The 15246-nt window shown below is 40.1% G+C and overlaps 1 protein-coding gene across 2 annotated transcripts in view; it reads right to left on the reverse strand.

Annotated features, from left to right (window-relative positions):
- Positions 1 to 924: 924 nt before the first annotated feature.
- Positions 925 to 15246, reverse strand: part of gypc (glycophorin C (Gerbich blood group)) — a 61086-nt gene continuing 46764 nt past the window's right edge. For both annotated transcript variants that reach the window (XM_039756503.1, XM_039756502.1), the window contains exon 3: positions 925 to 2138. In XM_039756503.1, the coding sequence (XP_039612437.1) occupies positions 1942 to 2138 (197 nt within the window). In that variant the 3' untranslated portion in view covers positions 925 to 1941. The remainder of the gene's footprint in view (positions 2139 to 15246) is intronic.

Raw genomic sequence — 15246 nt, forward strand, 5'->3', positions numbered from 1 at the left:
GTTTCACATTTCCAAAGTATTGCTTGCTCGGGTTTTGCATGACCGCCGATAACGTGCTGCCTGACTGAGCGGGTGCTGTATGAAGGCTTTCCTGGTAGGGCGAGTTCAGCCCTTTTTTTTCGTTTTTCCATTCTATTGTGGTACAAAAAACACAAGACGTCAGCTAGAGGAGTTTGTGCAGTCCATAATAAACGTGCTCCTTTGTCCCTTGCGTGAATACTATATGCACTGTAGTTCTGCGTGGACACTCATTGGTGGTCCGCTCTCACATACACACTAGCACACCTCTACAGCTTACTGTGAGACAAAAGCAAACCGGTCACAGGGGAGGTCAGACTGCATGACCACCAGTCACAGAGGTGCCCCACAAGTGCCTCTGACTTGCTAAGATTACAACATAAAATCGCAGTGTGACGAATGCACCTGAATGTTATGCCACGCGTACTTTTGTTCTGAGTGTTGTTCATTTCCTTTATCCTCACTCTATTATGTTAAGAGTAATGAGTGGATTCTGCAAGTATTTGTCCCAAGTCACATACTGTAAGTGAATTCCTCCAGATGTTGACAGTAGCAGGCTCAACTACCACTGGCCGACAAGCTGCCCAGATATACTAACCACTTCATAATCAGGCAGCAGTCTGTGGGTAAAGCTGCCTGGCATGGAGACATTAGACGAAGACCTCAGAGACGTGAGGACGTCCACACACTGCCTCACAGTTATACTTGTCACTCTTCTAGGGTTATCATAAAAAAACTCAACATGCAGAAGACCCAACTCCACTCTTTCCACAAAACAGAATGACATTGTTTATTTCAACACATTTGCTTTATTTTTCTTCTTTTTCACATGATTGTTAAGTGAAGAGCCCCCATTGCTGATTTATTTTGGGTTTTAGCATAGTGTAGAGGACACAAAACACATCATTTCATTGGCAACAAACACAGTTAGGTTTATTAAAAACACATAAGCTGCGTATACTGTATATAGTGTACATAGTTATACATTTACGAAAATGATAGGTTTTAAAAATAACCCTCCCTGAAATGTTGTATTAAAATACATGTTTGAATTTTTGGTACTTTAAGACTGTCACATCCAAGGAAGCAGCAGGGCTATGCAATTTGATTTTTTGTCCATCCATTCGCCACCTGCACTTTCATATTTAAGAATCAGAAGTCCAGAAGTGCACATTTTTTGACAGATAAAAACGCCAGGTTTAACCACACTTTTACATTTACTTTGCATCTTTGGTAACTTTACAAATGATCTCCATGACTAATGTGACGTTCATACAGCCTGACTTGTTTGCCTTTACATATCAATTAAGACTATTTAAAAGTACACATTAAATGTTAAAAAAATACACATTTTGTTAGTATGTATGATTATACGTAAGTAGTAAAAAAAAAAAAATGTCTTCCACATTAAGGCAACGTAAAGAAAGCCTTTTCTTCAGGATCTGCTCGCTCATGAGTGGAGCTCATGTACAAGACGGCCACGGTATAAATACGTCAGGCACGGTGGCCGTCGTGCTCTCGCTTAATTTTCTTTTTTTAATTACAACCATGAATTTACAGATCTATACAGCAGTTCCTTCCTGCCGTTACTATTTGACTGCTCTTTACACTTTAAGCAGAGAGACGTCAATGGTTTAAGGGCTTTTTACGTCTGTTTTCATTAGCAGTGGAACAATTGAAAGGAATTGCCATTTAAAAACTGATCCTGTTGCTTTAACTAAAAGAATCGGAAATACCTGACCGGCTCGTTTTGGAGGAAGGTGAAATTAGCATTTAGCGTGAAATGTTATTTAGCATCAATAAATGACACGTGCCAGGCAGACCTTGCTTTTGTCCCCCGGCCCCCTGTGGTTACATCCCACCATGTCCTTTTTATATATAAACACAAGAAAAGCACCAGGTGTACAGGCCGAGGGGTTCCACTCAGATGAAGTACTCCTTCTTACTCTCATCCACAGCCTCCTTTAATGTGGGGTCGGCTTTAAGGGCGGCGTCCGCATTTTCCGCAAACTCAGTTCCTTTGGCCTCATTAGTGTGGTAGGTGCCCTTGTGACGGTAAAGATACCGGAGGATTACGACGAGCAGACAAACCAGAACAAGCACCACGGCTGCGATGACACCTGCAAGAGGAGACAGACCAGATGTTAGATTCTGCCATCGCGTTTTTCAGATTACAATTGATGGAGTGACTGGTAGCACCGCTATTTAACTTTATCAATGATGGCTGACCCAAATGACAAAGTTTGCTAACTGGGGCAGAAAGGAATGCCAGCTCCTCCTGTGGTTGGAGGATGTGGCCATTTCAAAAACGATGGGGGTCGACAAGTGTCCGATAGTCAAAGTGCACAACTTAATTTGTGAACTGCTAATATATAAAACGCTGTCAAACTCAGCCCATCCTGGCACCTTCGAGCACAAGGTAGGATACCACCCGCACAAACCTAAACCCACAAGAACCAATATGTGCGCCAGTTTATCTGTGCTGTACACTGTTAGGGAACAAAGATAGAACTTGCATGGTCCACACAGACAATGTCTGAGCACGGGGGTCAAACTCGTGATGCTGAAGGCAGCAGCAGTGGGCACTGCTAGAATGCAGGATAAGAAAAAATAATTGTGCTGACATTTCAGTATTACAAATGGGTGATGATGGACTTAAGCCATACTGCAAATGAATATTTAAACTGACTAAAGTGCAGAGGGAGTCATAAAATATAACAAAATAAGAAGAATTACCAAGCGGTTACAAAGAGCGCAAATGTCCAAAACAAGCCACACGTGAACTGATTATGTAACTGTAATCATGACAAGGGGCACTGGCCTTTGTGATAAGGCGGTCCTGCTGAAGGTTCGTCGGCTTAAACTCAAACAACTTCACATTTTTAATTCATACTTTGCCTCTTTTAACTGAAACTATTAATTTAAGCTCTAAATCTTTACAGAGTTGAACTTTGTACCTTTTATTTCCTTATTTTAAAAACCCCCCAAAAACACAAACCACTAGACATATCAGTTATTATTCCTGAGATTTGCAGAAACAACCTTATTTATCAGTCTGGAAAAAAGGATACAGTTCTGTACAAGTAATAAAATCCCGACGGTGGTTTTGAGATTGCGCTGGACACTTTTTGGTGCATCTTACAGAGTTTGGTCTACAGATCACAGATTGTTTTTATTTTATGTACCATTTGATTTCAATCACCAGTCTTTGTGGTTTCTTCTCATATTTGACGTACACGCCTACACTACAACAACTACACCATGAGCATCTGTGCTGATCTGATAGTGGAGGTCTTGTGGCCTGGATATCCCAAGTGCTCTTGCTTCATTTGCACATTACATTAAAAAGAAAAGAACTGGCCACTCCATTCCAGAGCAGAAATCACCTGTAGACCCAACAAAGGCATATTGGCCTCCTCTTCATAAAAAATAGAAGAAGGAAGCAAAGAAGGTGAAGTGCTTCACTGACGCCAAAGCATTTTTGGTGGTCCACAAATCAGACCCATCATCAACGACAGGCGATTTGAAGATCTGCTAGTGTGGCATTCAAGGATGTTGTTAATTTTCTTGTCAAAAGCACAGCAACAAACTACATCCAACTGGTCGACAATATTCTTTATGTGTACAAAACCATGAAGTGTAACACGTCACCAAAGACTGACTTTCTGTATTCACACTTGGACTTCTTTCACTGCTCATGTGTGATGAACATGGCGAAAGGTTTCACCAATCAAGCAAAATTTAGCATTCATTGTTGGATCTGATAGAGGGAACACACTCCATAGAAAAGGATTTATTAAAAAGAAATGGAAGCACAGTAGAACCTCGATTATCTGAGATAATGTGGACCGATGCATCCTCGATAGCCGCTGAAGTGGTGATGCTACACAGAGAAGTTGGGGCTGACACTTTAAGATCAGTTGATGTCATCAGGGAAGTACGTTGCTCAATGCGGTCAGAGATGGGCTCTGCACGGCTGACAGATAGAGGACTCCATTTGCTCTGAGCCAGAGAACGTGAATTCACAGCTCACCACAGAGCAAATCTTCGAAAGGAGATGCTTTGTGGTGTGACTCCATCAGCAGTTTTGCTGACGATAAGGGTGATGCAGTGCAGAGAAGGTGGGGGCTGACACAGAGAGATCAGCAGATGTCACCAGGGTAGTACACTGCTCACAGTGGTCAGAGACGGCCTCTATGCAGCTGACGGTTGGAGCTCTTCATTTAGCTAATGACACAAAGTGCTCCCCTCTCAGCCGGAGAAAGCAGTTCCCACTGGTAGTTCACCACAGCACTCTGAAATGTGTAAACGCAAAAATCCGAAGTGAGCGAAACATCAGAGCATGTGTACTGGTCAACACTGGGGATGCACTGACAATAGCCAAGGGACAGGTGAGTGAGTCACTCCAACATTCCCACAATCTCCAGCTCCTTGACTGCTCGCTTGGTACATTTGAAGTTAAAAGTAGAGTATTCATGCACTTGTTACAGAATGCACAGCAAAGATTTTATGGATTATAAGAAAAGTAGTATATTACACTTACTGTATCTCAGATAATGTCGAACCTCAGAAAATCGGGTGCGGATAATTAGGATTCTACTACATTTACACTTTGGCAAAAATACAAATATTTAGAATTTCTTAAAATAAGAGAACAAGTAATGGGCAGCTCATCAAAGAAAGTGAGAATGGTGCACTGATAGTGAATTTGCTTGGAATAAAAACCTTCGGATACAGGGGTCCCACAAGAATGAACTTGTACTGATCTGCTCCGTATTGACAAGAAGACAGGATTAATCATCTGTTAATATCACATACAAAAATATCCTGTAAGTCAGAAAGTGAATTAGGGAAAACGTAAGACTGCAAGGATTCAAACTGGATTGGGTTTTTGAATTGACCAATGAATGAAGGCGAGAGGCGGCTCTTCAGTTCATTAACTCAATCACGCTTTTGAACACACTTCCTGTTTGTGCACTCCTCTGATTTTCTGGAAGTATTTAATTAATAATATGTTAGCATAAATTGCATGCATGTTGGACATTATGAGCATATGACCGGTTAAGTGACGTGAAATATGCAACATGAGTAGGGATGTCACGATACCAGAATTTTGGTTTTCGATTTTCAGTGGTGGAATAGAGAAAGGAGTGTTGCAGTGTGGTTTTGGTGCTTGGGAATGTGTTGTAGCTGGCGGGATTATGGGGAAGACGTGCCCTCCAGCTGAAGAAAAATAAAAGATAATTTTTTTTTACACGTGCCTCCCGTGTCAAAGCTGTGTCGGATCAGGTGCAATATAGCGCCTTTTCTTACACAATACGAGTGCAATTTCATGATACTCGATACAAATTTGATACTACCGTAAAAACAGAAATTACGTTTAATAGAACCTCCATTGCTCAAGTGAACAATACTGTGCCGCTTGTTGTAATAGCATATAAAATATATAAATACTAACAGTATCACCAGCTTTGAACTAGTGCTACATCCATCGAGAAGTTGCCAACTAGCAAACAAGTGTTGGCACTCACAAATATCAAAATGCAACGTAGGGCTTGAATTTTTTTCTTTAATTTCATAATTTCAGTCAAGCCAATCAAAATACACCAAAGTCCAAGATTATTTGGGTAGGGGAAGCAACTGGTCTTGTAGAAATTTAACAAGGCTAATCGGGTTATGTATTTACTGTGATGAACAAGCCATCCTGCACTCTGTTAAGTATGACGGTCAAGTATTTATCAAGTCTCAAATTATCATTAATGCAGATGACAGCATATTTCCATATTGGCAGAAACTGTGAGCTATCTAGTTTAGATAAAGTCATAAAAAGCAGATTTTAAGACATGTATTATATTTTCTGTGTGCTGTTATAAGTCATAATTATGTAATGCTAAAGTTTTGCCAGAAATCATGAACTAGCTGGAAGAAAAGCAGCAGATGTTACTTTTCCAGAAATTCAATTTTGTTTTCTTTTTTTTTCCAGGATCCAGGGCCATCAAAAGTGTATTTTTGTAAAACAAACCAGTAAAAACAGCACCGTCTGATTTGTAAATAAAGGCAGCGGGATGTATAGACTGATGAAGTAAATGTTGTGACCAAACACTAAGACTGCTGATCCTGTCAGGAAAGTGATGGCAGACTGATGAGAGCTGCTCTTATTTTCAAAATAAGACTGGAATGTATGCCACCCCGAGATGTACAGTGGGCTTGTAGTATGGCGGAGGTCAAACGTCCTCAGCTGCTGTTGAAGGAAGTTGTGTGCGTTGAAGTAGAAGAGGGTGGCCTGCATATTAATGGGTTCATTACATCAATGAGGTCTGTCATGAAATTAATAACAGTGACAGTAAAGATAATTTTATAGTAAGAATTATTATGTTATTACATGTCAGTCTTTGCACCCTTGGAAGCTTTCTTGGAAATAGTTTTCTGTGAGGTCCGCCAGTTGTGGTGCTTTGGATGCCAGTCTTATTAATTTCATGACAGACCTTGAATGTCCTAGCTGTGACGGCTGGGGTTGTCTTCAGTTATGTTTAGTGAACTGTTTCTGCAGGAGAATAACAGAAATGAGCAAAGAAAATGATTTATATTTCTAGAGTATTCTAATTAGAGTGCAGTGGACGCAAATGACAATCCTGTAAATCAGCCACATTATGAGCACAACATCGCGACAAAACATTTTAAATGTAAACTTCCAAGAAAGAATAAAAGGATCACATATTCTGACTGTTATTAAAGTATGAAAGGTAAATGAGAAAAACGGGATTGTGAACAAAGTGCTAGTAAACTTGGACCATCCTAATCCCCCAAAGACAAGAAAATAGGAAAATTTTTGAAAAGAGATATAATAGCTAATGTATGAGCTCCTAAAAAGAGATTCAGAGTGGAGGTCTGCATTCCAAATGAGCCCACCTCAGTTTCTTGTGGTGGCGGACTAAAATTTAATCATAGTGGGTGGACGGCTTTATTCCTGCGGTATTCGGCAGGTGGTCGGAGCTTTGATGAACATCCAAGAAAATAATTGATATATATTGTGACCACCTTGATGAATGTTGGGACATCAACTGAAGCTCCTTTTAATGCAGAAGCAAAAAAAATAATGGATGCACGATGGCACAATATAAGAAGTCACCTGCTGTAGCCCAAAAATGATGCTCTCCTTGAACAGATTAGTTTAAGGAGCTCCATCTTCTCTGAAGTTCAGGTGTCAGACAGACGCACCATTCTGGATGGCCTCCCTGTTTTAAGGCACTGAATCTGGAAGGGGGCGGGGCTTGCACCAGAAGTCCTGAATCTGACTAGGCATCCTAAATGGGTGGTCTCACGGTGTTGTGAACAAATGAGAAGAAGATGAAAGCGCCAGTGCCCTGTCTCATCCCAGAGTGCTCTCGCTTACATGGGCACAGGTCGGTTTACGAGCAGAATTCGTTCTGGAAATGTGCTCGCAGTCCAAAGCACTCATATGTTAAAGTGAATTTCCTCATAAGAAATAATGAAAACTCAGATGATTCGTTCCACAACCCAAAACTATTCATATAAAAATGATTAATACAAAATATAAAGTAAAAATACATAAAACAAATTAACCTGCACTTTACTTTTAAAAAGAATCATGGCTGGTGTGAGTGAGTTTCTAAACTCTTGTGGGATTCCACCCAATGGGACGACACGAGGAAGATCGTCCCAAAGCAATTGCTGTCTCCCAGCGCTGTAGCAGTTCGTTGTAAAAGCGAATCCGAAAAGATCGCTGACATGCTATAAGCGCCTGCCATCAATGGGTGATACAAGGAACAAGGAACATTATAAATGCACAGGGCACAGTACTGCTTGGCCACGACCCTGCCTGACTGCTGTGTCTGTGTATAGGAGAGTGGCAGATCCCCTACAATAAATAACCGCGCTGTTGCTGTTTCAAGCTGAATAAAGCTTGTTATAGTACTGAGACTCAGCTTCGTGTTTTAGGGCGCAAGATGGGGACGCGCACGTCACAACACGCACGTACACAAACACACATAGTCACAATGCTGCAGTAAACAGTATACACTCATACGGATGTTGACTATATGAGTGAGGCATGCCGACTCAGACGGAGAATAGGAGATGATTGCCCGAGAGAGAGAGAGAGAGAGACAGACACACACACGCACGTGCGAGTAGAACCATCAGCTCTGTTGTGATCACATGACGCTCAGCAGACAAAGCGTATCCATACTACTCATATTGCAAGACGTCGCTCGTTAATCAAGTCAAAATTTTATTAACAATTTTAGCTCGTCTTGCAAAACACTCGTAAAACCAAGTTACTCGCAAACCGAGGTTCCACTGTATATATATATATATATATATATATATATATATATATATATATATATATATACATACACACAATATATGTATGTATATGTATGTATAGTTGACAGTTCATGTCAGAGCACAAACCAAGCATGAAGTCAAAGGAATTGTCTGTAGACCTCCGAGACAGGATTGTCTCGAGGCACAAATCTGGGGAAGATTACAGAAAAAGTTCTGCTGCTTTGAAGGTCCCAATGAGCACAGTGGCCTCCATCATCCGTAAGTGGAAGAAGTTTGAAACCACCAGGACTCTTCCTAGAGCTGGCCGGCCATCTAAACTGTGCGATCGGGGGAGAAGGGCCTTAGTCAGGGAGGTGACCAAGAACCAGATGATCACTCTGTCAGAGCTCCAGAGGTCCTCTGTGGAGAGAGGAGAACCTTCCAGAAGGACAACCATCTCTGCAGCAATCCACCAATCAGGCTTGTATGGTAGAATGGCCAGACAGAAGCCACTCCTTAGTAAAAGGCACATGGCAGCCCACCTGAAGTTAGCCAAAAGGCACCTGAAGGACTCTAAGACCATGAGAAACAAAATTCTCTGGTCCGATGAGACAAAGATTGAACTCTTTGGTGTGAATGCCAGGCGTCACATTTGGAGGAAACCAGGCATCACCAGGCCAATACCATGCCTACAGTGAAGCATGGTGGTGGCAGCATCATGCTATGGGGATGTTTTTCAGTGGCAGGAACTGGGAGACTAGTCAGGATAAATGGAAAGATGACTGCAGTAATGTACAGAGACATCCTGGATGAAAACCTGCTCCAGAGCGCTCTTGACCTCAGACTGGGGCGACGGTTCGTCTTTCAGCAGGACAACGACCCTAAGCACACAGCCAAGATATCAAAGGAGTGGCTTCAGGACAACTCTGTGATTGTCCTTGAGTGGCCCAGCCAGAGCCCAGACTTGAATCTGATTGAACATCTCTGGAGAGATCTTAAAATGGCTGTGCACCGACGCTTCCAATCCAACCTGATGTAGCTTGAGAGGTGCTGCAAAGAGGAATGGGCGAAACTGGCCAAGGATAGGTGTGCCAAGCTTGTGGCATCATATTCAAAAAGACTTGAGGCTGTAATTGCTGCCAAAGGTGCATCGACAAAGTATTGAGCAAAGGCTGTGAATACTTATGTACATGTGATTTCTCAGTTTTTTATTTTTAATAAATTTGCAAAAACCTCAAGTAAACTTTTTCACGTTGTCATTATGGGGTGTTGTGTGTAGAATTCTGAGGAAAAAAATGATGCGCTGTGAATACTTTCTGGATGCATTGTGTGTATATATATATATATATATATATATATATATATATATATATATATATATACACACACACACACACACACACACTGTATATACTCTGTATGTAAGTGTGTATATATATATATATATGTATACAGGGTGGGCCATTTATATGGATACACCTTAATAAAATGGGAATGGTTGGTGATATTAACTTTCTGTTTGTGGCACATTAGTATATGTGAGGGGTGAAACTTTTCAAGATGGGTGGTGACCATAGTGGCCATTTTGAAGTCGGCCATTTTGGATCCAACTTTTGTTTTTTCAATAGGAAGAGGGTCATGTGACACATCACACTTATTGGGAATTTCACAAGAAAAACAATGGTGTGCTGATGTCTGTGATGCGGTGGTGTCTCCCTTTTTTTCCTTTTTATTTTTTAACTGTGTTTTCAAAAGAATCACTGAGCATGAACGATATTGTTACTGGTTACAGTACTATGTTTTTTTCTTTTCCCCTTATGCGCTTCAACTGCATCAACCGTGAGCACGTATTTTAAATGCTTGTTTTATGACACACATGCCAAAGTTGACATCTCAATCTGCCTATTAGATTGAACAGATTTTCTTTTTCATAGAAGAGAAACACAAGCTGGGATATAATCGAAACCTGATAAACACCTTCATATACAATGGATCTTTGGTAAATTTTCTAATCAATCATTTTAAATGTCTTCATTTATATTCAACTACTTAGTGAAGACTTTAAGGACTTGCACGATTGCTATTTCTCTTCCATAATAAGGAAAAACAGGTAAACATACTCCAGTGTTTTAAAGTTTTTTTTTTACATCATCTGAAGTGGAAATGAAGACCACTGCATGTATTACAACCTAGCAGTAGTCCTCATTAATTTACTTTAGTTGGAAATATCACAAAGCCGCCCTCCCTGAGCAGTCTGTCACTTCTGCTCATGATCACTCTTACTTAAAATTAGTTTTATGCTCTTTAATTTTAAGCCACACATACCAGCTCCCCTGATCACAAATTCTACCACCGTCTGGTGAAGTCGTTGCACAGACTACACTGCGGTGAGCGACTGACACACTTTATACTGGCAGTCCGTTTAATCTCCGTGTCGATATTCTCCCAGGTGGTCCATGTCACAGCAGAGGATGTGACACTGCTGATGGAAGAAGAGCTGTTCCTGCTATTACTGATATTAAAAGAAGAAAAGGAGAAAATAGAGTGTCAGACCAACTGATCCAAAGCGGTGAAGGAAGGGGGAGTGTAAGATTTTCATAAATGGGGGGCCGACATGGTGAGCAGATGCATGTCAGATGTTTTTGCATGTCTTCCTTGCTTTGTGATGACCAGTTGCATCATATTCAGCCCTTTGTTCATCACTCTAGCACCCACAGCCTCACCTTTTTGAATTACACACATTGTTATATTGTACACACACGCCCCTAATGCCCTGGGCAGACGTGTCAAGTATAATATGTCCTAGTTGAAAACATGGGCGTTGCTGTTATTATTGTTAGTATTTTACTTGTCTGTAAATGTACACTGTTGTTTTTTGGGCATTTCTGTATTTATGAGTTGGTGTTGAATTGTTAAAACTGCAATTTTCTTCAAATAAACCCTACGCTGCACCCAAATTACATAACATATGCATGTCACACATGGATCAGCCAAAATCTGTGGGTCTGCTGTTTGTTTAGCCTTAGTAATGTACAAGATAAAATCCTGAATACATTTTGGGATTGTAGAAATTTTAACCTTTTCGGCCCTGACATCCTATTACTACTACATATATGCAGCCATTTTTGTAAAGCGCAGGTACGTTTGCAGCCATTGGAACCGGGCATGCTACTATTAGCGCAGACTGGGGAGAGGTGGCAGTTGTTTTGGGTGCCACCTGGTGGCATACAGTCCATAAAGCATGGATGTGAAAATGGATGCTTCTGTGCACCACATAATAAGTAGCTCCACTTTCAATTTTATTCCCTCAAGAAGATTGAAGTATTTGGCAGCTATTATATAATAGTGATATTTTTTAGTTTTTTCATTTTTGAGCTTTTTAGACACCCCAAAGGAAGAATATCTCACAAAATCATTTTTCCCATAAAAACAGAAAATCCAGGGCCGAAAGTGTTAACCAGACTACTGTTTACGCCGTCATGGGATATAAGTGGATGATTGGTCACCATTTATCTACTCATCTCCCTATCTATTTATGGTCAGAGTAACTGTGATTGTATTGTGAAAAAGAAAAAGAAAAACAGTCAAAATCAGAATTACTTTTACCTGTGTAATTTTTTTCCCCCTTATAGATTTGTCTGTTTTAAGAATCCACTTGGGCTCTGTGCCTGATTTAAGTGCAAAGTGGGAATGCAGGCAGAGGAAGAATGGAACCTTAAGCATGTGTGGAAGACAAGAGTGGGTGACGACATTATGGTGGGAGTAGTGGGGAGCAGGATTGAAAAATCAGTACCGTGCAGACCTCTAATTCAGACCTCATCTGCTAGTCAATGGGAAGGACCAGCAGCAACTAAACCTGCTATCCTTCTTGCAACACAAGGAGAACCAGCAGTCATGTTTAGGAGTGAAAATGGACGTCAGGACGTTGCATTGAACAGACTGAAGCATTGACCAAAAGAAAAATAAAAGATGAAGAAGACTGTAAGCAGCATGTGGGCCATTACAGTATGAGGTGAATTAGGAAGGATCCCTCAGCTTTGGCACTGAGTTTGTCCTGCTTAGTATAAGAGCAGGTAGGAGATGACATACAAATAAAAGAGATCTTCCAATAAAGACGTATCGAAGCAAACACAAAAGCATAAGTAGTAACAATAATAACACCAGTTTCGTATGATCATCATTAATATCCGCAATAACAAGGTAGAGTAAGGCTGGCAATAATCAATATCACAACTACTACATTTATTATTACTTGTAGAAATGTCTCAACAAAAAAGCACAATGGCAGCAGAAATAATGAACAACAATAAGTCTCATAAAACACTATCTGGAATAACGCGTAATAGAAGAATCAAGAAAAATACGACAAGTAATAAAAATAATGTGCCATGAGGAAGAAGCATGATGTGAGGTTTCAGTACTTATGCTGAAATGAATAAATGAATACTCCTAACAGTCAAAAAATTGTTGTTACTATAATGAGAAAACAAATACACATTTTCGTCTACTGCATGTCTCACCTGCACATTGTTTCTTTTTAAAACCATATTTTTTTTCTACTACTAAAAGAAGCACACATTATGATCAGGAAAACGAAAGAGTACTGTCACTTTAGTTGATGGCTAGGTAAGCCATCGATCTTTGACAAGTAAAGCAGACAGAGAGCAATAACACCAAAGAGCCTAACAGTCAGCTGAGGAAGGCAGCATCACATCACACCACAGACAAATAGCTATGTAACAACAACAGCAATTTCTTTTTTGTACAGCCCAAAATCACACAAGGAGTGCCACATTGGGCTTTAACAGGTCTTGTTTTTTTTGAAAACCCCCCAATTTTGAAGCCCTAAGAAGACAAGAAAAAAACTCCCCAAGAAATCCCCTTTCTGGGTGGAAAAAATGGAAGAAATCTTGGGAAAGCCTATTTATAGAGAGACACCTTTCCAGGTAGGTTGGCTGTGCAATGGGTGTCACAAATGTGGCAAATATCATACAATGCACAGAACAGGACACAAGTAATCCTCTTCACAGATTAAGATGACCAATCTATCATTGCTACCTCAGTAATACAATAGTAGTACTACACGTACAAAGGAAAATTCAAGAGTATATTATATTACATAATAGAATTCCAATTTGTTCAGAGACCTGGAGACCCATAAAGCTGCCTCCCCACTACTTGCCATTCCACAAATGATTCAGTGCTGGGTTTGCCAATCTGATGAAAGGACCCATCAACCCGACGATTCCTACGATCCTCCATCAGAGATTACTTTACCTAAGGCAGACAAACAACTTGGGAAGTGGGCAATGGCACCAAGTGCCATATTTGATTACCAAGAAGAGAAACAGAATAGGTAAGGATTAGTAACAAATTGTAACTTATGTTTTAGTGCTAATGACTAACAACAGAGATGCCGTCTGTACAGTTAATCAGCGGCTCTAGTCAGGATACGCTAAACTGAAGTAACGAGTCTTCAGCTGGGATCTGAAAGCTGAGACTGTAGGGGCATCTCTCATAGTAGCAGGCAGACCATTCCACAGTTTTAGGGCCCTGTAACTAAAAGCTCGACCTCCCACTGTTATTTTATTAATTCTTGGAATCATGAGCAGACTGGCATCTTGAGATCTTAATGTGCACTCTGGTTTGTAAGTCATGATAAGTTCAGACAAGTAAGCCAGACCTTGGCCATTTAAGTCTTTATATGTTAAAGGGAATTTGAAATCTGACCTAAACTTAACTGGGAGCCAGTGTAAGAATTTAAAAACTGGAGTTATGTGTTCATATTTTCTTGTTCTTGTAATAATTCTTGAAGCAGCATTTTGGATTAACTGAAAGCTGTAGAAAGAACAATTTGAACATCCAGTGAACACTGCATTGCAGTAGTCAATCCCGCATATTTAGAAAACGCCTTAATTTCTCAACATTTTTAAGATGAAAGAAACATGTTTTGGACAGTTTTATAATATGTTCTTTAAAAGACATGCTAGAGTCAAAGCCAATACCTAGATTGTGGGCTGATTCAGTAAAAGTAATGATGATTCCAAATGAGTTAAATGATGACAAAATATTGTTGCGATCAGCATCACTCCCTCCAATAATTAACATTTGTTTTATCAGTATTTAAAGACCAGTAGTTTTCATCCAGCCACTCCTTTAATTCACTAACACAACTAATTAAAGACAACATTAGAGAAACTTCATTTGCTCTAAAAGAAAGGTATAACTGGGTGTCATCTGCATACAAGTGAAAATGAACATTATGTTTCCTAATGATAGATCCCAGTGGAAGTGAAAACACTAAAGGTCCCAGTACTGAGCCCTGTGGGACACCATATCTCACTTCTGTGTATAATGATGGAGTACTGTCAGCACTTTTCTGTACATAATGGAATCGATTTGATAAATAAGAACTAAACCAGGCAAGGACAGTGCCTGTGAGCCCAACATCATTTTCTAGCCTATGCAGCAACATAGAATGGTCAATGGTGTCAAATGCTGCACTTAAGTCTAACAACATAATTACAATGTCATTTCATTCAACAGAAGAAATCAGAATGTCATTTACAACACACGTTAGTGCTGTTTGTGTACTATGATCAGTGCGGAATCCAGATTGGAATTTCGTAAATAAATTCTGCAAATTGCGTATGTTGTGACAGAACCTGATTGGTGGCTACTTTTTCAAGTATTTTAGAGAAAAAGGGCAAATTTGATATGTGTGTAAATTTATTAAGAATGTGTGGGTGTAGGTTTGACTGTTTTAAGTAATGGTTTAATGACTGACACTTTAACTGCATCAGGTGCTGTGCCATGCAATAATGAACTATTGATAATGTTAAGAATAGGTGCTGCAAGAACATCCATTGAGCTGTTTACTAGTTTTGTTTGCACTGGATCTAGAGAACAAGTCATAGGTTTCATTTTAGAAATTAAAGT

Source organism: Polypterus senegalus, chromosome 6 (genome assembly GCF_016835505.1).
Source record: "Polypterus senegalus isolate Bchr_013 chromosome 6, ASM1683550v1, whole genome shotgun sequence".
Taxonomy (NCBI): domain Eukaryota; kingdom Metazoa; phylum Chordata; class Cladistia; order Polypteriformes; family Polypteridae; genus Polypterus; species Polypterus senegalus.